The sequence below is a fragment of the Gopherus flavomarginatus genome, chromosome 3 (assembly GCF_025201925.1).
Source record: "Gopherus flavomarginatus isolate rGopFla2 chromosome 3, rGopFla2.mat.asm, whole genome shotgun sequence".
NCBI classification, from domain to species: Eukaryota; Metazoa; Chordata; order Testudines; family Testudinidae; genus Gopherus; species Gopherus flavomarginatus.
The window spans coordinates 207810853-207834588 of NC_066619.1; the positions used below are offsets into that span (position 1 = coordinate 207810853).

The 23736-nt window shown below is 39.1% G+C and overlaps 1 protein-coding gene across 3 annotated transcripts in view; it reads right to left on the minus strand.

Annotated features, from left to right (window-relative positions):
- The window catches only part of FSTL5 (follistatin like 5), a 593647-nt gene that overhangs the window by 172198 nt on the left and 397713 nt on the right, over positions 1-23736 (minus strand). For all 3 annotated transcript variants that reach the window (XM_050946344.1, XM_050946342.1, XM_050946343.1), the window contains exon 7: positions 2572-2738. In XM_050946344.1, coding sequence (XP_050802301.1) covers positions 2572-2738 — 167 coding nt within the window. The remainder of the gene's footprint in view (positions 1-2571; positions 2739-23736) is intronic.

The window sequence follows — 23736 nt, forward strand, 5'->3', positions numbered from 1 at the left end:
CTCAGCCCACCGCCGCTCTGGGGTTCCCGCTTCTGGCCCCTTACCAGCCGAGGTCCTGCCCAGTCCCACTCAGCACCTGCTGCTGGCCTGGGGGATGGAACTCCAGGCTGGCAGCAGGTTGAGACCCCAGCTGGTAAGAAGTTGGTGGTGGAAACCCCAGAGCAGCGGCGGGCTGAGCAGCTCAGCCCCTCCTCGCTCTGGGGTTCCCACTGCTGGCCCCTTGCCAGCCGGGGTCCCCCACACCGCAGCCCCACTCAGCACCCACTGCTGGCCTGGGGGACAGAACCCCAGGCTGGCAGCAGGCTGAGACCCCAACTGGCAGGAACCGGTGGTGGAAACCCCAGAGCGGTGGCAGTCAGCCTGCCACCACTCTGGGGTTCTGGCTGCTGGCCCCTTCCAGCCGGGATCCCCACTCACCTTGCGTCCAGTTGGAGTTCCAGCACAGGCCCCCTGCCAGACAGGGTCCAGGCTTTCCGTCCTGCTCAGCCCTACCAGCCGCCAGCTCCACTCACCTCAGCTGCCGATCTGGGGTTCCAGCCAGTTAACAACTGATCACTCAGAAGCTGGTGTGCAGCTTAAAGTATCCAGATACGTGCCACCAGACATTGGAAAACTCAGCAAGGAAAAGCAAGGGCAAGGATCACACTACACTAATAAGATCTGCATTTTAATTTAAATTTTAAATAAAGCTTCTGGAACATTTTGAAAATCTTGTTTACTTTACATATAACAGTAGTTTGGTTATATATTATAGACTTATAGAGAGAACTTCTAAAAAATGTTCAAATGTATTACCAGCATGTGAAGCCTTAAATTAGAGTGTATACATGAAAACTAGGCACACTACTGCTGAAAGGTTGCCGAACCCTGGTTTATAATATAATTACAGGTGAGCGCAAAACACACCCCTTCTGGAGATATTTGAAATTATGCAACTACTTTGAATGTTAAAATTGCCTCAGTAAGTACAACAAATTATTTGTTAGCTAAAGTATAGTATAAACTGTAACATACAATTGTTTTCTTTTTAAGTGTTTAGTTTAAGATCCAGGTATCTTTAAGTGCTAAATTCATTTTCTGTAGTGGGATTTAAAAGGCAACTCTCCTCTGTGGAGCTATCAAACTACTGTTCTTTGTTCTCCCAGGCTTTTATTTTTTGCCACTTTGCCTAAATGGATTTTATATAATGACTGCATGACAACTCTTGAAGTGAATGGATTGAATAGATGGAGAATATCAAATGAACCAGGGACTGGAAGGGCATGGCCTAACCAAAGAAACACCTGAAAATAAATGAGAACTGGAGAAAAAGAAAAAAAGATCAAAGTGATGTAAAATAGCTCAACATGGAAAATAATTCTCATGGAACACCAATGACTTAAGGAGTTGCAATTCAACATTGGAGTAAGTTGGTGCACCTCCCTTGAAGTCAATGCAATCTATGCTTGTGATGATTTAAGCTTCAAAAGTAAGTTCAAACTTTCTTGGACTAGTTGGAGGATGAAGAAAGATGCTACAGAAGTACGTGGCGGATCAGAAAAGATGGGAGAAATATTAATTGATTGTTGACATGTTATCCAAAAAAAATTTCTGAAAAGTACAACAACTGAAAATTAGAATGCTTGCAAATGATATGCTCAGTTTATCTAAGCCTGCAAGCAGGACAAACAACTGCAATTGGAAGTAAATTCTTGAGTGGATGGTAGCATGTATTTTTCAATCAATACAACTTGTATCGTTGGTAGTTTATTATTCTAACAACAGTGATCTGCCTGTGTTTGTAATGCAATCCTGAGCCATGACTAAATCATATTGCAAGTTTCAGAGGGCAGGAATTTTCCTATTTGCTTATAAAGTGCTATGAACACTCTCAGTGTTCTATGAATAGGCTTGGCAGAATTTGATTATTTTAATAAAATTTTGAGAGATAATATCAATGTTTATTTATAAGCATTTATTCAAGTGACCATGGACAAACTAGTGAACATGGTTACTAAAAGACCAATAATTAAATTAAAACTACAATATATGCCAGATATTAAAATACTACTCTTAAAAGATATTTTCTTGGTTGCTTCATTTTATGGACAAGTATTGTATAAAAACCTAAATATAGCTCTACATTTGTCAGCAGAGATATGCTAAACCCAGAATTCACCAAGGTAAGTAGACAGATATTCTGTCTCAAATTGCATATACTTCACAAACTTGATTATCCAAATGCTGCTGGGGTCATATTATAACAATGCATGATCATTACAAAACAATAGATAAGTAAAGATCTGAAAATAATTCAATTTTCATTTGGTTTAGGCTGTAAAGAAACATTAATAATTAAATATATCCAGCTCAGTATGACAAAAAATAAGGCAAAGATTCATAAATAAAAACAAGCATATTAGCTCTTTCACTTCCTCTCTTTTTTATCTTACTAGCAAACATCTGGTTAAAACATTTGTGAGTAATATCTCATCAGAGGCAATTATCAGCTTGTCAAATAACTGCTAATTTTGAATGGCTAACATTTTATAATGAGGATATTAAATCATTTTGGAACCCTTCATTACTTACATTGATGTCTTCCAAATCTAAGTTATTTAGAATGACATTGTTCCTTTTCCAGATGATAGGAGGTCTCAGGGCTCCCTGAATGGCACAACTTAGGACAGCACTTTGTCCTACTGTTGCTGTAGTGATACTTATTTTCTGATCATCTGGAAGACTCAGCTGAACAATCTCTGTAAAAGATATATTGTTTGTAAGGTTAATTAGCATGCAGTTTCATAAGGTTAATTGGCATGCAGTTTCCACACCTTGGTAATTTAAGGATTCTAATTTGAATCAAAGGGGAAAGAACTTTCAACGGACTGTTGGAAATTTAAATTGTTCCAAATAAAAGGTCAGCATGACATTTCAATTAAATTGACTGACAAGTATCACCTAGTCAGAAAAGAAGCATTTAACATGAAATAAATTTCAGAGATACAGTTATAATAAATATGGCAGATTGGATCCAAAAGTAGACACACAAAATTATTTAACTGCCAAGCCAGCATCTGCAATCGAACCAAAACAGATCAGTTTATTCACCAATATATCATTATAATAGCCACTGAGATATGTTCGTTTCCTGCTAAGTCAGAACATAAATGGAGCTGAATGAATAAAATATGCTGATGTATTTGGAAACACATGAGAGGGAAAATAAAATGTGTTTTGGGAGTTTAAGATAAGGCTCTGAAACAGGAGATTTGTAAAATGTAGGTTTGTTTCTTTATATCTAGTCCACCTTTGTCTAGAACCAGTTTAACTCAAGAAAATAAGGTTATGGCAGGCAAGTGATGAAGCTGATTTAAACTGATTTATTGTTAAGAAACATTTGTACAAATATTTTTATACATATTAAAGAAAAAATACAATGTAGTATTTTGATGAGACTGTAGCAAAACCCTGCTTTGAAGCTATTTGCAAACATTTGCTCTAATGGAACATGTTGCAGACAATATGGACAAAATCCCAGTTTAAACCAATTTAAAGAATACTGAAAGAACTCAGAACTGTGTCCAAAAATGTGCCCAGAAATAGGAACATCCAAAAGAAGACTTTTCCTACCTAATCTAAAATTTTCCAGGGGAGAGGTGAAAATGAACATTATAACCTGAAAAGAGAAAGTTTCCAAAAAGCTGAGGAAAGTGTACATTTTAGTACTAATAAAAACCTATAAATCACATCCCACAGTATAATAAGGTGTTAATGTTGCATTGACCAAATACAGGGTGGATCAAAATCACAGATATTTTTTAAAAACAAATAAAAATAATCAGATTTTTTTAATTTAAATTGGATTTTTTATTTAAATTGCATACATTTTTCTTTTTCTAAACCTATTCAAAATTAAATTAGAAATTATCACAAACTTTGTTAAAGCTCACATTTATGATATATTAAGATCATGTAAATTAAATAAAAGGAAAATAAGATTAGGTAACGCATGTTCGCTGCTTAAGTTGTAAAGAAAGTCAAAGCACTGAATCAATGGAAGCCACTAGCTAAGCACCTGAAACTACAGTGTGTTGGCATGCTAAACCAGCTTTTGGCAGTCGCCACCCTGCACTAAAGCAGGGAGGAGTTTGGCTGACTGCGGGGAGAAGAAGGCAATGCTTTCTGGCTTGGCAGAGGAGGGAACATGTAAAGCTGCTGGAAGAGCAGTCAGCATGGTGGATGACTCACCACCTCGGAATGAAGAGTTTAAAAAGGTCAGCTGGGCCTGGCACGTTCAGTGCAGATACTCCATAAACTAAGGCACAAAAGAACGAAAAAAAATGGCTTGGAAAAGGAATAAAGGAGAGGTGTTTGGTAATAGAGCAAGCCGGGGGCAGTTGGGGACTTGTATGACTGGTACAGCAGGGAGTTAAACCCCTGCTCATTAAAGTCCACCTTAACCCCTCCTATGAAGGGGCGTGGTCGGTAATGTCCCGACAAGGGAATTGCTGGAGGGACCTGGTCCTGGGAAGAAAATTTCTGGAGGGACCTGGATGAAAAGGGTGGGGAGCTGGTGAAAGTCCCCCGGTTGGAATTGGTAAGGTCCTGGCAGTGAATCTGCTGGACGGACATAAATTTTGCACCTGCACTGCACACATTTTATCCACTGGCTTAGCCCAGACATCTGTCTGATAATAAAGTTGTGGCCTGATTAAACCCATATCTAATGTCTCCTGTCATTCTTTTGGCATAGCCAGACAATAGCCTCTTCTGCAGGTGTAGAGAATATTTTCTTCATTTCAGTTTACTGAAATAGTTCAGTTCAATGTCTAGTTCATTTAAAGTTAAGAAACTGATTGGGACTTGAAAAAAGCAGGAAAACTTGTTCACTTCTATTAATCCAGGAATAATTGGATAATTATTTAATTGAGTGTATAGATACAGCATATCCTCTTGGTTTGCAAGAAGAAAAACAAATTTAATGTAAAGGCTATGTTTAGTTGCAAATCAACATATTTTAATAGTTAGCAACTCATGAGAATCAACCTTTTTTTAGGACTATATTTAAAAAGTACAAATGGAAAGGAAGATTAAAATCAATTATTTAAATCAAAGTTTCTTGCTTTCTGATTTAAATTATGATTAAAATAGTTGATTTAATTTGCTTTGATTTGAATCAATCCACCCTGACCAAGGAGCCCCAATAAAGCATAACACTTCACACTCAAATCTGGCTCAAACACCCTCTCATTAGAATATTTATTTGCACACCTGATGGATTTCTGTGTTCAGAAAATAAGAAGAAGGAATTTGTTGCAGTTTGTCTAGTGACAAATCTATTGTGCTTATGCCTTCCTTCTTTCTGTCAATGAAATCATGGTTTATTGATCAGGCTAGCACTGCTAATGAAGGTGGGAATGGTCTCTCTTTCCAGCTCTCAGAAGAACTTTATTATCCATGATTTACTGAGCACAATAGGATTTCAAATTATTTCCATTAAAAAGAAACAGAACTAAGTTAACTTCTTTTGGATTACTGCAGTAAGTGAAATGTTTCCTTTGACTTCTTATGAAACTCATAACAGTAACAGTAAAGAGCACATTTTACATGCATGAAACTCCTTTGAATCCAATAGAGATCAAAACATTTTACGAAGTACATACATGAATTACTGCGTCCGCTGAGCAACCTACTTCTCTGAGAGAACATGGCAGCAATTGTACAGCATGGCAATGCTACACAACAGCTGAGGACAAGAATTATTCTAAATGAAAAAGTAGAGGGAATTGAAGGAGGTTAGAATTTAGCTAGGAATGATCTGCTATGATCTGATGACCTGTTTGCAAAAGTATATCACCCAAAGAGCAAGAGTCCAATAAGATTGGAGGATCTCCGTAATTTAAATACAATAGGTTAGAGAAACTGAATAAGTTTGTGAAACGGAAGAAAAGCCTCTCCACAGTATACATGGCTCTCAAAGGAAGACAGAATTACTGAAACTTTGACAATTAAAAGGTTTAAATATTGAAATAAATAAGCACACAGATACAGTTAAGGAACTGTGAGGCAATATTTCTTTAACTGGTTAGAATTAGAAGCACACGATCTACATTATCAATCTGGCATAATTAATACACACATTTTTAAGGCGGTAGGTGTTAGAAATATGGTGTTCTTAGTGGCCTGAGCAGAGGAATTGGAACCAAGGATATCAGAGTTCTAATTCTGGTTCTGACAAAGATTCTTTTTATGGTCATTGCCATGTGAATCAAACTCTCTGCCTCAGTTTGTCTGTAAAATAGGAGTAAGAATTACTTAATTAGCTACCTCTCAGGTTTGGCATGAGTATAAATTAATTTATATTTGTAAAGCACTTTTATGCGGAAAGTTGTTATTTAAGTCCTAAGAATTTGCAGAAAACACATTGTGGAGTGAAGTTACTAATTCAAAGAAGATTAAAAGGGCTGCATGGTCTCTTGTCTCAAGCTTCCTCTTTAGATTATGGTAAAAATTAAAGAGGCAACATATTTCTGAATTAGGGGAAGTTGTTATAGTATCTCAGATCCATATATTTATTGCATAGAATCCCCTATGCATGGAATGTCCTCACTAATTCAGTTTGCCAAGCCTCCAGGAAATCCTCTTCTTTTATGATGCTTATACGATGCAAGTATATAATATTTAAAAGCAGATGACCAAATAAATTATCTTCACTTCTGAATTTTCCAGTGTTTTCTGTTTTATATGGGTCTGGTTTTCAGAAGTGCTCATAATACAGATATCCAGCTGAAATGTACGAAAGCAGTTCATATTCAACCCCCAAGAAAAAATAAGCACAATGTTGGTGCTAAACAAACAACATTATATATAACACTTCTTACTAAAACCACAACAGTTTGCACTGTTACAGAATCATATAAACAAAAAATGTTTAATACAGTCATTGCACTTAAAATAGATTAATTCTGCCTCTGCATTTTTCATTGTCCTCCTTATACTTCCTATGGAGAACACTGAGGGGCATATTGCAAATACAGTGGTGTTTAGTTATCTGAGAAAAAATGAAAGTTTGAAAATGTGACTACTGTACTTGTACCAGAGGAAGAGAATTAAATTTATTACATCTTCCTACTGGAATTATAACAGACCTGGTTATTATCCATTTCATGAAATATCTAAAGTACACCACTAACAATGTTTATATAGTGTATTTTTTCATTCAGTTATTTTTAACACAAAGTGCCTAAAGCTTGACCCTCCCCCTTTAAATTCTAAATAAATAAAAGTTTAGAATAACAACACTTAAGAATACTTCAACCAAACATGGATAAAATTGACTTATTCAGTTGTATTTCTGCCTGCTGTACTATATTTTAGAGCTTGCCATCTAGCTAGGCAGTCCTGGCAATTCAAACAGGCCGGCCTGCTGTAAACAACACAGTAAATATGTGACCCACTAATTGCTTCTTATGTTAGAAAAGCATGGTTTTTAATAACTGCATCACATCACACATAGCCAGGAGGATCTTCTCTGCCAGAACCAGAGCTAATAAACCTAAATCTGTATAATGTAGTGAGGACTGACACAAAACAATGCTGTTTTTCAACCTATTTCCTTCTTAGTAGTGTGCATATAAATCCACTAGCCTCCCCTGTATACATACATAATTGGAGGAAGAAAGGAAAGGCTCCTGTTACACTCACTCTGCGAAGTTAAAAATAAAAAAAAAGCAACTGTCCTGGTTTTTCTTCAGACACACCAACACAGCTCACTTAGAATGGGCTTCTATCTCCCGTCAAGTTTTTATTTAACTAAAATCTCAGTGGGCTTTCACCTCCAAACAAAGGGAGAAGAACACCAAGTACCGTCATCCAAACTATAAAATATCAGGGAATTGGTACATCATAAGTAGGGTCTTACCAAATTCACAGTCCATTTTGATCATTTTCATGGCCAGAGGGTTTTAAAAATGGTCAATTTTACATCTGAAATTTCAACCCAAAATGTACCTGGAGGTATGTCTGATTCCCTTCCCAGCCCAGCCAGGACTCTCAGCTAGGGGTCCCCGGCTGGGGCACTCCTAAGAGCAGGGGGACATCTGAGCCCCAGAGCTTCCTGAACTAGGGAGAGGCACTTGGAGGTGAGTCTGATCTTCCCCCAAGAGCAGCTGTTCAGAGGAAGGCAAGTCTTGTCTCTCCCTGTCCGGCAAGGATTCGCAGAAGGGAGCCCCTAGCTAGGGTGCTCCCAGCAGCATGTGGGAATCAGGTTTCATGGGGAAAGGATTGTTTCACGGTCCGTGAAACGTTTTTCATGGCTGTGAATTTGGTAGGGCCCTAATCATAGGATACTCTGAAGGCACTAGGACAACGACTGGGGACATGAGGATGCAGGCAATGCCTCCTTTTCTCCCCCTTGCCCTCCTCCTGCCATGTGGGATGCAGAGAGAAGCCATCCAGAGACTCCAACAAGCAGGCACACAGCAGTCAAAGCAGGGACCTTTTGAACTGAATCCCCAAAGTGCTGCAATGATCCTCTGCTAGAAGACAGTATTTCTGAAATGAAGATCAGCTGACTGCATCCATACTTAGAAGGAGAGGCAACTGTTTACGACATATTATATGACATTTTAAACATTTGTTTCCGAATTATATTGCTTTTCTATCCACATTCACATTCATCCATCCATTTTATCCAGTGCGGCGCAAGCAGTACAAGCAGTAGTATAGAAGCTTACTCTTCTGTTCTGCTCCTTGTGTAGTCATTTACACCAGTGCAATATGAATGCATATTAAATGCATTCTGATTTGGTAGCATTTTATACCCACTTTGAGCTGGTGTCAAAAGGAGCAGAACAATGGAATATCAAGCCAAGAGTAACTTTCCATACATTGCCCATGACTCCAGGTAAAAGCTGGGTTTATGTCCTTTCAAAATCCAGGGCCTCATGTTGAGGCCGACAAAGATGCAAGTAATTGATAATTAAGAGAGTATTCTTCTGTGGACACACGTCCCCTACAAACTGGACTGAGAACAGCAACTCATTTCACCTAGATTATTGAAGAGCCATTAGATCGTAATGATTTAAAGCAACTACTGACCTGAACTCAATTAGAATCAGTGTCCTAGAAATGAAAAGCCCTTTATCTTACAACAAATTATCTTAGCCATTGTTCATTTAAAAACAAACAAACCTAAGATACACTTGTGCAGGTCCTGCTTTGAATCAATTCCAAACAAGCCAAAACCAAAAGCTTTTGATCTATTATTAGAAAGGATGTTTCAAGTGAAAATGAGGCTCTATCTCATGAAGTGTTGTCTACAGCTTCTTATTCTGGAGAAGGGATATGGGGTTCAGAGAGCTGGAATATTGAAAATTGTATTTTTGGCTGCTAGATTAATCTAATCCAAAATAATCTAAAAGTGACATACATTAAAAGCAGTAGCATAGTTAGGAACGCATGTGGAATTTAAAGCTGACAGGAAGAAGGTGCTGAGAAGTTCCTGCTGTTTCCACTACCAAGAATCACTGCAGAGATGATCATGGCAACAAGAACATCATGGCTTCTCTCGGTCTGTTTTCTCCAGTGCCAGCTCTAGGCACCAGCGCTCCAAGCATGTGTTTGGGGAAGCACTTTCCAAGGGGCAGAACTCCAGTTCCTTTTTTTTTTTTTTTTTGGCTTGGGGCGCAAAAAGCCAGGAGCCGGCCCTGAGTGGAGGTGATCTGCGGTGGTGGGGGGCGCTGAGAGGGCTGCAAGAAGTAACCGATGGGGGAGAGAGGAATTGCTCCCCCACAGCTCACCTCCACTCCACTGCCACCTGCTCCCTCGAGCACGCCGCCGCTCTGCTTCTTCCCCTCCCCTTCCAGGCTTGCCGCACAAATCAGCAGTTTTGCGGCAAGCCTGGGAAGGAGGGGGGAGAAGCGGAACGGTGGCGGTGTGCTCAGGGGAGCAGGCAGAGCAGAGGTGAACTGCAGCAGTGGGGGGCACAGGGAGGGCCACAGGAAGTAGCTCAGTGGTGGAGGGATAGATCAGTGGTTTGAGCATTGGTCTGCCAAACCCAGGGTTCACTCCTTCAGAGGGCCACTTACTTAGGGATCTGGGGCAAAAATCAGTACTTGGTCCTGCTAGTGAAGGCAGGGGGCTGGACTCAAACTTCCAGTTCTATGAGACAGGTAGCTCCACATATTTTACAATATGATGGGGGCTAACTTAGCTACAACAAATCAGGAAAAAGATCTTGGAGTCATCGTGGATAGTTCTCTGAAGATGTACATTGAGTGTGCAGAAGTGGTCAAAAAAGCAAACAGGATGTTAGGAATCATTAAAAAGGGGATAGAGAATATATTATTGCCCTTATATAAATAGATGGTATGCCCACATCTTGAATACTGCATATAGATGTGGTCGCCTCATCTCAAAAAAGATATAGTGGTATAGAAAAGGTTCAGAGAAGGGCAACTAAAATGATTAGGGGTTTGGAACAAGTCCCATTGAGGAGAGATTAAAGAGGCTAGGACTTTTCAGCTTGGAAAACAAGAGACTAAGGGGGGAATATGATAGAGGTATATAAAATTATGAATGATGTGGAGAAAGTAGATAAGGAAAAGTTATTTACTTATTCCCATAATACAAGAACTAGGGGTCACTAAATGAAATTAATAGGCAGCAGGTTTAAAACAAACAAAAGGAAGTTCTTCACACAGCGCACAGTCAACCTGTGGAACTCCTTGCCTGATGAGGTTGTGAAGGCTGGGACTATAACAGCATTTAAAAGAGAACTTCATAAATTAATGGCTGTTAGCCACAATGGGTAAGGAATAGTGTCCCTAGACTCTGTTTGTCAGAAGGTGGAGATGGATGCCAGGAGTGAGATCATTTGATCATTACCTGTTAGGCTCACTCCCTCTGGGGCACCTGGCATTGGCCACTGTCGGTAGACAGGAGACTGGGCTAGATGGACCTTTGGTCTGACCCAGTATGGCCGTTCTTATGTAAGTAACCCCGGGGGGGGGAGGGCAGAGGAACTGCCCCCCCCCAGCTCACTTCTGCCTCCTCCGCTGAGTGCGCTGCCACTCTGCTTCTCCCCCTTCCCTCTCAGGCAAGCAGGCGGGGCCGGGGATTTGGGGAAGAGGTTGGAATGGGGTGGGGAAGGGGCAGAGTTGGGGCGGGACCAGGGCCAGGCGGGCAGAAGAAAATTTTTTTGTTTGGGGTGGCAAAAAACTTGGAGCCGACCCTGGTTCTCTCTTACCACCAGCCAGGCTGACTCACTCAAAAAGGTAAAAAGCCTAAAGGGTATTTAGCTAGAAGCAACAGAAGTGAATACACAGGAATTAGGGTGGAGCAAACATTGAACTGGCTTCTCTGTTCCTGACAGTTATTTGAAGGTTTTCCTGCCACATTATGCTTTCTTCTGCAGTGCACATCATTTAGCCCTCAGGACAACTTCCTGGTTTCTTTCTGCAGATATCATATAACAATGTCATTCTCACTCTTCCATCTTCTTTACAATTACTTCAGTCATTCAGAAATTTCCATGAAATCAAATGAAACTCTCAGTTTACAACAAATTCTTAATCTCCCTTTCACATCTCAAGCATACAATTACTGAAATGTGAAAATTTTAAGTTTATAGGGCTTTCATCTTCTAATGCAATTAAGGGAAAAAAGGTTTGGATAATTTGAAGAAGTTTAGTATATTACCCAGGGGCAGCTCTAGCTTTTTTTCCACCCCCAGCATGGCAGGCAGGCTACCTTCAGCGGCTTGCCTGGGAGAGGTCCACCGGTCCCGCAGCTTTGGCGCACCCGCCACCGAATTGCCACCGAATCCGTGGGACCAGCGGACCTCCCACAGGCAAGCTGCCGAAGGCGGCCTGACTGCTGCCCTCACAGGGACCGGCGGGTACTCCCCATGGCTTGCCGCCCCAGGCACGTGCTTGGAGTGCTGGTGCTTGTAGCTGCCGCTGATATTACCTTCCATACACTGGAGGCCTTTATTGAATCTTGACAACCTTTCAGGGTTCATCCCAGGCTAACCGTTTCATTGCCAAGTGCTAGACCTTCAATTATTTTATCTTTCAGATTTTAAATAACTGGAGTGACTCCCAAAGGCTTCACTTTTCTCCATTCTTCTTTAATTAGCAAGTTAGGTTCATGTAAAACAGGCATTAATCTTTAGATTATGACAAAACAGCAACCTATGAACATGCTGAGATCCTTGACTGGCTTCCTTTTACTCCCAAAGGCAACACTCAGTAATTAGCATTAGCACAATTAAAAAGATAGTACATTTTGTCTAATGTGTTTCAAAGTAGAGTAGGCATCAAAGTAGTATTTCAATAGCTTTAAGAAGAAAAGCTTTGTTATTTCACCATTAAATCATAAAACTCAATATTTCAGTTTTCTCTGGAGTATAAATATTAATCTTCTATTTAGACAAGAAGAAAAATTACATCAATTTGTTCTTTTCCAAAAGGCATGCTCCATAAGTCAGAGCTTAATATATTGCCCAGAAGAGACATGTAAATGTGATTTATACTTTGTTTTACTGGACTCATCATGTGACATACAGTTATGAATGTCACCAGCTAGAAAATCTTTTTAAAAAAAAGAAAGGAAAGAAATGAATCAAGTAGAAGATCTGTGGTCATGCACTATAGTTTCTAAGGTCAGATGTATCCATTTGGAATATTTCAAACCCCTGTTCTCTCCATATTATTAGAGATGTACATGGAGTAGACTTCCTGAAACTATCTGTTTAGCTACTGTCAGACTGAAAACACATAATTACTTCTAGGAGACAAACTTTGCTCATTTATAGTAGTGTATCAGTTATCTTTTCATCCAATGATCTCAAAGAACTTCACAAAGTGCTATTGGTGGTGGTAGTGGTCTGTGGTATGCTGGAGGTCAGACTAAATGATCTGGTGGTCCCTTCTGGCTTTAAACACAATGACTCTATTAATTCTAATTTACACCTGGTGAAACAGAGGTTTAGGGGGATTAATTGACTTGTCCAAGGTTACACAGGAAGCCAGAGTTGGACTAGTCTTCAAGACTCCCAGACTTGTCCCTTAACCTCTAGACCACGCCACAATGCCAAGTGTTGTTTGCAGAGTGGCAACTTTAAAAAAAAAACAAAAATAAAAAGTCTTGCTTGTTTTCTGATTTTTGTTTTTCTCTTTTATATCTCTTTGCCGAACTAGAAATATTAGAAATTGAAATGTTCAGCAGAGCAGGGATTAGCAGAAATGTTGCCATAGAACCTTTCGAGCCATGGTGCCTCCAAGGGTGGAAAACAACAACCTATGTTTATCTTCTCATTTTCTTTAGCTACTCAGGAAGCTTGCCATTCATACTAGCTCACAGTGAGAATGGTTATGTTTCTTCATGCCCAAGGTCACCAACAAACTTTATTATTCTCTTTATCTTTAATGCAATATAGAGTCTAGTTCAATCTTGAAAGTTGCACTCAAAGTTGAGGCCTGACTCTTCCACCCTTACTAATATTCAGTAGTACTATACCCTGGCCCCATTTCAGCAAATAACTTTACATCTTCAAGTTCATATCTATTCAGCAAAACACATAACTTTCAGAATGTGTGGGACTTAAACTACTAAAAGTGAATAAAGATGAAAGTCTGGACTCCTTAGTTTTTAAGGGCTGTCAGTGACAGCAGGGACAATGATAGACTTAGTACTCCTACTGGAAGATACTCTTTTAATATTAGGCTTTTAGATAACTGATACACTACTTACACATAAATTATAGTTTGAGTTTTTGTGTTTCTCTGGGGGCCACGAGAAAACAAAGTGAGAAAAGTCTATTTACAAATACTTTTATTTTACATCCCCATGAACATCACCATGAGCCTAGTTTTATGAATGATTAGAAACAAAGCCTACTCATACTGAAGCACATTCTCCCTTACTTTCTCTTACAGGCAGCGTATTCTTACTCCCTCTCACATACAGCATGTTTATGTCACTGGGAGTTCTACTATACAAGACACAAGGGTACAAGTAAGCATACTGCAATAATTGCTTTCTATCTGCAGACAACAATCAATATGGGAGTGGGGGAAAAGATCAGTGATATATATCAAAGTCAATATATTCTTACATTTCAAATATTCACATAGGGTCTGTCATAAACAGAGTGTTAAGGGTTAATGTCTCTTATAACTGTAAAGGGTTACAAGCAGGAAACTGGACACCTGACCAGAAGACCAATCAGAAGACAAGATACTTTTAAATTCGGGTGGAGGGAAGTTTGGGTGTGACTTCTTTGTTCTTTGTTCTTCTCTCGGAGGGTCTGAGAGAGACCAGACATTACTACAGGCTCTCTAAGTCTCTTTTTAAGTAGTGAGTAAAAAACAGGCGGTTTAGGCTTTTTAATTGTTTTACACTATTTGCATTTGTGGATCTGGCTGGTTAACTTTTATATGTGTAGTTGCTGGGAATATTCAATTTGTATTGGTACTGGGGGGAAAGTCTCCTTCTGGTGTCTGTAAGCTATAGGACCCTGTAAGATTTACATCTTGAAGTTACAGAGATAATTCTTTACTTTTTCCTTTCTTTTATTAAAAGATTTCTTTTTAGAGAACCTGAGTGATTGTTTTTCCTCTGTTTCCCTTGTTTTATCCCAGGGGATTGGGATAACTCACCAGGACGGGTGGGGAGACGGGAGGAGGAGAGATAAAATCTCTCTCTGTTTTCTTTGAATCTGTTTGCCTCTTTGTGGAAGGGAAGGGAGATGCTTCTCTGTATGGTGATTTAAGAGGTTAGATCAGTATCTCAGGATAGCCCAGGGAGGGAAGTTCTGAGAGGGGGAAGGTGGGGGAATGGTTTATTTCTCCTTGTTTTAAGAACCCAAGGGATCTGGGTTCTTGGGGTCCCCAGGGAAGGCTGGGGAGGTCAGAGTGCCCCAAAACACTATATTTTTGGGTGGTGGCAGCCTATCAGATCTAAGCTGGTAATTAAGCTTAGGGAAATTCATGCTAGTATTTCATTCCTGGACTCCAAGGTTCAGATTTGAGAAAGAATGCTACGACAGGGTCAAAATCTGAAGTCCTTACTCAAGTAAATTTTTCACAGAAGTCACAGAGTCAAATCAGGAGGTTTTTACTTAGTTTTAAAATTATGAAATCAATAGGAACTTGTCAAAAAACAAGGTAAAATGAGTAATGTTCTTGCAATTCAGGGCTAATGGGAGTTTTGTCTAAGTACTAAATAAAATTACTTATATATATTAGTCTGCTTGTATCTACAAATAAGCTTGAATAAATGTACAAATGTGTATTTTTACAACACAATTCCCTACAAAGTTGACTGTTCTTTACTCTAGGGCTATCCACGATCATGATAACAGCTACTAAAACATGACAAAACTGTATTTGTGAACCTTCATTCAAATAAATATCTTAAATTTGATTTGATGGTATTTGCAATTTTTTTTAATGAAAATTGCATACATATTTGTAGGACAGATTTTTGGGGGTCCTAGTAATGGACACCAAAAGAGAAAGTTGAGATTATTTGTGCAATCATAATTGCAAGAATGTATATTTTCATTTCTATTTGCGCCACAAGTTACTTATCCAAACCATCCTCCTATTTAGCCATTAAGTCAGTGAACATAACATGTGCAATGAGACTTAAGTGACCAATTCTACCATGTGAAGAACAAATTAGAAACAATGAGGACATTGTTGTAGAAAATAGCTTGTGAGCAGTCTATAGGCTCTTGCTGTAAGTAATCTAACTAGCTAATTATGATATAATGTAAGAGATATAAATTAGGAGAAGAGCTATAAAATAATAGTTTTTATATTTTCAGTTTCTCCATGTATATCAGAAACCTATCTTCACTTGTAAAGTTCTGACCTAACAGATATTAGGAAGTTACTGGTTTTCACTGAGGTTAGATTGGTTTGGAATATGATCTCTGTCTACACAGAGTGGTACTGATTTGCTTGATCAGCTATTACTTAACACAGGATATCCTTGAAACAACAGTTGTTTGCTATTGTCTCTTTGTTGCACTGAATTGTGCCAGGCACAACTGACTTCCTGCATGCATCTGAGAAATGTAAAACTGCCAAAACGGAAGGAGAACAGATTTTCAAATATTGCTCTCCTCCTCACAAAGACGCTGCAGGCAGTATTATGAATATTATTTTAATTAACTACTCTAAATGCTTGTACATAGAGATATAAAAAAAACAATGAGTTATGTTTCACATAACAGAAATGTTTGTCAGATTTTTTAATGTTGAGAAAAAGTCTACTTCTTTGCCAGCAGAAAAGGCAACTTTAACCAAGATGGCATACTCAATTAAAGAGACATACTAGCTCTACTACTTGATTGAGGTGATATAAATAATCCATGTGGAAGATATATTTTTCTACTGCTCTACTATCTAGTGGTAATGATAACCTTGTACACTAACAATTCATGAAACAGAAAATAATGAGCTGCAAATCAAAGTATAATTATAGTACTGATAAAGGAATTCCCTAAATGTGTTTTCAGTAACACTCAATCTTCTATATAATATACATTCATATTCATTTCTGTACTATGATTATAATTATAAATACATATGTATAATACCTAAGCTGAGTAATGCCAGCTCAGAACTGGTCAATGTACTCAACTTGTAAAGAAATGTTTCTCTGAGTGCAATAACAAAACAACCAGCAAGAGGTCTGTTTGGAAGCCCTTTATGTATCTATTTATTTATTTTGCAAAACACCATATGCATGTCACATATGCAATACAAAAGTAATTATGAAATTATGTATTTGTACAGGCAGGCCCGCCGACAGCAATGATGGGCCCCAGGGCCAGAGCTGTCCCTGAGGAGCGGGGCCCAGGGCAGAAGTGACAAATTTGTCACTTCCGGGACCGCTCCTCACTCCTAGATGCACATGACCGCCCTGGGCCCTATGCTTTGAGAGGCCCTGCAGGCTGGCATGACTGGCCAGCAGGGTCACGTGCACCTAGGATTCCTGTGGCCTGCCCAGGAGACTTAAAAGTGCTAGGGGCTCCCGTCACCACAGCAGCGGTGGCAGCCGGGAGCCCCTGGGCCCTTTTAAATTGCCTGGGCTCCTGGGCAATTTCCCCCTTTGCCCCCCCTGCCAGTGGGCCTGTGTACAGGTTATATTGCGCAAAAAATATCTTGTTGAAGTTGAACAAATCTCACTTTTTTCTGATATTCTATAAATATATATATATTTTACACTATTTTTTTCATAAAGAAAGATACATTTTACCAGTGAAATACTCATTTTGACATCATAATCTCTACTTACAAAAAAAAAATCACAATTTTATCTATATGGAAGAATTTAACCAGTTATACCACTAACAAATTTGCTAAGCAGAAATAGCTAACTTTTGTGGTAAATTAAATTCACAAAAGACTCATGAATATACCCATTTTTTCATATATGTATTTGTATTTCAATAAGTTAAAAAGACAGGTACATAGGAATTGCCATAGACAGATAGAAAAAATGCTCAGGTCACTGATCACTGTCAGATTCCTCATTGGAAGGTATAAAACAATGTCTACATTACACATACACCTCACAGCATTGTTTTACAATGGAGGGCTATTTCTTCCTTACACTAACTGATCATCAACCTATGACCAAAGCCTTAGAATTGATTACAGAACTATGAGTCATAATTTTAAACAGCTCACTGAGGGCAGAGTTATCAGATGATTGAAGACAAGTAAAAATGGAAATCCAAAGTTTGTCTAACATCAACAGTAAATATTTGAACAAACAAGTGGAGAAAATTTCAACATAAATACAAGATAGCAATTTCTTGCACAACGGACAGAATGGGTTTAAAAAGCAAATTGTAATAGACAATCCACAATAGTCCTTCCATGAGGCAATTACATATTTCATACACAGGCAATGCAATGATCCTAATATAATACTGAAATATGATTTTCACATGTTAACCTAGCTGAGAAATTAAATTGATGAATAATTATACTATGATGATCAGATAGATATTGTGCATAAATAATTGCCTGGAAGTAACAAAGGGAGGGGGAGGAAATTGTCATAATTTCAGGGTTAACTGTACCGTAGACACATCCTCCCACCTTGGTCTCTGAAGGCACCAACGTATGGTTTGAGGCTCTCGGCAGTCACGTCCCTGAGGTAGAGACCCTTGTCTCATTCCCTTTTTATGTTTGAGAGTCTGCACTGTCCTATCTCATACTGTAATATCCCCAACAAGTCTCAGTGCCCACAAGGAAAACCAGGTAGGAAATCAAACTTGCAGTTATCCCTGAAACTGAGACTATATGGTGGCAGCATGTGTAATCTATGACAGTGTGGAATTGCCAGCAAAGTGCTTCCTGTAGAACGAAAAAGAACCAAGGAAAGTTTCAGTGTCTTCAGGAAATGAATAGTGAAAGGAGAGACAGGGGAAAATGAGTTATGAACAGCTGAAAAAAAGTTACCTGGTTGAGATATGGAGAGAAAAGCAGCTGAATACTGAGGATCAGACAAAGGCATAGCTGGTTGACCTGCTATACTCTGGGGACTGAAAATGAATGATGGTTCAAGATCACAGGAAACACCCAGCCCAGCAGCAGGGATACCAGCAGGCAGGGGAAATCCTGGAACCCAGTCCCTGGATGGAAGAAGGTAAGATGCTGACAGACACACCAAGTGTGCTCCACCTAGGCCAAATGCACCACTGTAGCAGGGACTATGGATGGATTGTCAGTCAGATCAAGAGAAGCTGCAGCTGGAAAGGGACAAACTGTGTCTGGAAGCCCTGTTGCTTGCAGACCAGAAAAAGATGCACCAACTACAGAGAAGCACAACCCCTAGGGTATTTGAATATAATGGTTTGAATTGGGTTTTCCAGACACTCACACAAAGAAAGGGCTTTTGGTATAAAAAGGCTGAATTTGAACTGACACGGGGCCTTCTTTCTGGTCCAGCAAATGGACTGGACCTTTTTGTCCTAGGGAGGCCCCAGCCTTTGTGGAAGGGTGGGAAAGACTGTGGCCTACTAGGGCCCCACAAGACTGACTGGTGATTCCTGGTATGTTTAAATCTGTTTTTTTTGGGGGGGGGGGTTGGTTTTTTTTTTTTTACGTTTTCTCTGTAATGTTTTAAGAATTGAGAATAAAAAAGCTTGCTTAGAGCAGTGTGTGCATTGTAAGTGCTGCCAATGCACTATCCACAGTCCTGGGAACAAAGCAATGCACAGCACTGGCCTCTAGACAGACTGGCTTGCTGGGGATATCACAGGATAGACAAGGAATTATGCAGCATTTAAAATACTGATTAGAAGGGAGTGGGACAAGGATGTTCACCTGAGAGAAGTGGTGGCTGGAAGTCTGAAGTAGGTGTCCTTGAGGAAGACTGGAGCTGAAGTGGTTCAAAGGTGCAGTTAACCCAGTATCTGTGCCAGAGATATTTAAGATTTTACAAGTAGTAAGACATTGAATCTAGAATAGGCATTAAGCATTAAAAAAACATTTCTAACAGTGACATTAGTTAGAAAATAAAATATTTTACCAAGGGAAGCCATTGATGTCCTTAGATGTATACTAGCTGAAATATTTAAGTTTTACATATAGGACAGTCCTGCTTAGTGCAGGGTTGTGCTCTAGAGAGGTGAAGCCTAAAACTATGTCTATACTTCAAAACAGAATCATTTTTATCAATGGTTAACAGTGGCCATTCAATCTTGTAGCATAAGCAAGACCAGGAGGTAATTTCCTTTTATTTATGACTTCCCAATTTTGTTGTAGTCAATGACTGACTTTTCAAAAGAAAGCATTCTTATTTTTATTCTAATCCTGCCTCACCATAGGAATGGGGGTGGGGTTGGACAAGATGACCTCTTGAGGTCCCTTCCAGCCCTACATTTCTAAGGTTGTGTGATTATTTATTAGTGATATAGCAGAGCTTTAAAAAGCAAGCTATTGCCCTCTGTGGCAGGGTGCTGATGGAGAAGTTCTTAATCAGCTCCTGCCACTCCAGCCCCAATCAAGGAAAATAGATTGGGGCTGGAGAAACTGTCCTATGTTTGCCTAGTAATTGACCACACCTACCAGCCTCATTAGCAGGAACTATAAGGCTGGGAGAAAGTGAGAGAAAGGTGGGAAGTGGAGACTAAGAGTGGGAGGTCAGGCTCAGAGGAAGGAGGAGTCTCCTAGTCAGTTGCTGGCCAGGCTTGTGGTAGGCCAAGCAGTTGTAAAGCCCGTATATAGTTGGAAACTGGTGGTGGGAAACTGATATGTGTGTTGCACCTGACTGAAGTGTCCCTGATTCATGGAAGAGAGGGGCCAAAGGGCTGAATCTGGAGCGGTGCAGTGTGTACCCCATTATACCCCCCAAGTTTACAACCCTAAGACTGTGAACTTACCGCTGCTGATTTCACTTCTCTATTCACTGCTGGAGTTCACTGCACTAGACACAACTGGGATTACATTAGATAAGTTTAAGATTTCAGCAGCCAAAGCAAAGGAGAAGAGATCAGCTGAGAGAGATTTCTGGAGAAGTTGTCACAAATTTCAAATGGTTGTAATGTGTATCAATTCTCCGAGAATGGGAATATTTTATTTTATTCTGAATACTTCCAGTTAACTGGTATGTAACAGGAGGCCCCTCTATTTTTCAGAGAGACCATCAGGGTTCCAAGAAAAATAAATGCTGTCAGACAAAATAGAATTTTGCAGGGATATCCTTCCTTCAAATAGGGAAGCAGCCTTCATGCCACTCATCGCTAAGCCTCATGGGCTGTCATAATTTTGTTGCAAGTTAGCGGCCAATAGCAATAATACCATACTTTTAAAAAATATTTAGTAAGAAATTGCTTTAAAGGCAGGGACCAATGATCTTTGGGTATCACTGAGCTGCACTTTAAGTTTCCTTTCTGTTTCTCTAATTCTAGAGATAGCTAGCAGCTGGTGTGGCCCCATCATAATTTAGAGTAGCCTTTGGGATGTTCTAACTTCAACTCGCTTACAAGAGCTCACCCCCAAGAGTTATTATATTGGCAGGAGAATAAAGTTATCTTGTCGCACGGCAGAGATTCCTTCCGTATGCATGGGGAAATCACACCTCTGGCTGCCTTTACACCAGTTTTAAGGGGCTGGACACAAATACTGACCCTCAATACCTCTGGGGAACAAGCCACACCTGAGTAGAAGGAAGAGACATGGAGCTTCTCCTGGGATGGGTTGCCAAACCCTGCCCAGAGGCTAGGGTCAAAAAGCCATAACTAAGCCCAGAATGTGAATATGGAAAGCTGGAAATTGAACTTATGAAAATGTTCTATTCTAAACTTTGTATACCACATTTTAATTGATAACATATTATAGCAGTAAACCATTTAATTAACCAAAACATAAAAATATATTCCATTAACAATTGTGCAGTTTGAGCCTTCTCATTTATTTATGTAAGTTTTCATTTATTTATTTATGGCAACCACAGAACATCTCTTGGAATATAAACTAATGAACATTATGCAGGCTGGTGTTCTTTATCAAGACTTAACACTGCATTAAGCCTATATTCGTTTTGTTTGCCTATTTAGAATGCAATTTAAGAGCAAACATCTTTTAAACCCACACAAAGAAGTTTGTCTATACTGTAGTTTACAGTATGCTTCAAGTCCATGTAATGCATGAAATCTAAAATCAAAATGGGTGCTGTGTTGGCATAACTTCTGCATTTTGTTTTTGCATGGCTTTAGTGTCTGATTTTGTGAAAAGTTTAGTGTTATTGCATATGCTATTTTATTTTACTGTTTCTTCATCAGGGTACAAAATGTCAGCTTTGCTTTCAGCTCACTTAAAAAAAAATGTATCTCACACTGTTAAACTGAAGCCTAGTTTCCTTACAAGCTTGGCAAACTACTTTTAAACAGCTTGAATAGATGAGTTAATCAGCAGAAATGTACATCAAAATGATAATTAAATGAAACTTATTCAAACTACGCTTGTTAGAAATGCTTGATGTTATCATACTGTATATCAAAGAAGATAAACTAGCCTATCTACACATGAAACCATTGAATGATAGAATTGTGAAAATGACACTTAGTACTCCACATGACAATCCTTCAACTGGTTTGATTTCCCCCCCCCCCCCTTGGTTTGCTTTATCCATCTAGAATTTAGAGTAATTTGCTGTAACGGTTTTCTTTGGTGACACAATACAAGCCTAAATCTTTCTGTTGGGGAGAATGGTGATGCATGACCTGCATCTCTGTGCAGGTGTGGAGCAATAGAAATCAATACAAAACTTTCCTTGCCTGCAACATAGCTTTTGGGAGAGGTTTCCAGATCCACGTGATGAATTTTCAATCACTGCTTGCCTCATTCTTGAGGAGGGATTTCAGAGTATATGTATGCTACAGTAAAACACGCATGGCTGGCTAGATCAACTGACTTGGGTTCTCAGGCGCCAGGGGTATAAAATTGCAGTGTAGATGTTTGGGCTCAGATTGGAACCCCAACTCTGGGACCCTGCAAGGGGTGATGGTCCCAGAGTCCATCCTCCAGCTCAATCCCTGCCTACTGTGAGTGTTTTACTTCAGTGTGGACATAACTTCAGTTTCTGCTACTAATACATTACCAAAGTAAGGAAGTCCCTTGTTCTTCCCAAGATTTAATATACAAATGTATCCTCCTTACCAGGACCAACATGGTCAGCATACATATTTCTGCTGGAAGATTAACTGAAAGGTGATTTTATATTTAATTATTTTGGACTGCAAAAAACTTCTTGTCCAAAAAGCATATAAAATCATGTAACTCGACCATCCATCCAAAGGTTATGATTCAAAAAAGAAAGAAAGAAGTAAGATTTCTGTAATTTCTGACAAGTGGCATTCCTGTCAGTTAACCGAAAAATGTGTCAAACTTCTGCCATTTGATTGTGGCAAGTCATACTATGCCATGAATATTTTGTAGCATAGCTCAGTCCAGGTGATATGGAACAAGTGAAATGCAAATGAAGCCAAGTGCCTTTTACATCACTTGCATCCAAGCCATGTACCTCAAAATGCTGTAACAACCTCTCAGATATGTGTCTTGATTTCTTCTGTTCTTTCGCTAATGAAGTTAAAAAGTAGTACACTAATTAATAACAATAACGCTATTTGATCAGCTCAAACATCAAAATTTTCAAATGATGCAAAATGATTATTATATACGGTAATGTCAGAATTTGTTGTTGCTGAGAAGGACTCATCTTTTGAAATTTCAGTGTGGCAGGCTGAATGTATGGAATTTCTCTTTAAAATAGAATGAAACATTTCAGTTCAGGAAATCTCTCTCACAAATAGATTTCTTCTATGAAACTAAAATGTACCAGAGAAAATACTTCTGTTCTTGAGTGTTAATGTTTAAATTGGAACTTTCAGATTAAGAAGATATGGGGGCTGAGGTGCAAGAAATATATCCAACTAGTAAACCTATATGTCAACAGCTGTTATATCTTAGTTACTCCATCACAGGAAATGAATACAGTCACTTTTTCATCTGAATTGGACTTTGTTTAAACCACTGGATAGGATAGTAAAATCCAAACTAGTGGTAATTATTCTGTCGAAAAACACATCTTTATTTCCAAACCACAAACATTTATTGTGATTCCATTTACCATAACAAGGTAGTACAGAGGCAGCAAAAACACTATTAGGAATATTGATTATTTCCAAGAATTGCTATTTAAGAGGTACAGCAAGATTATACC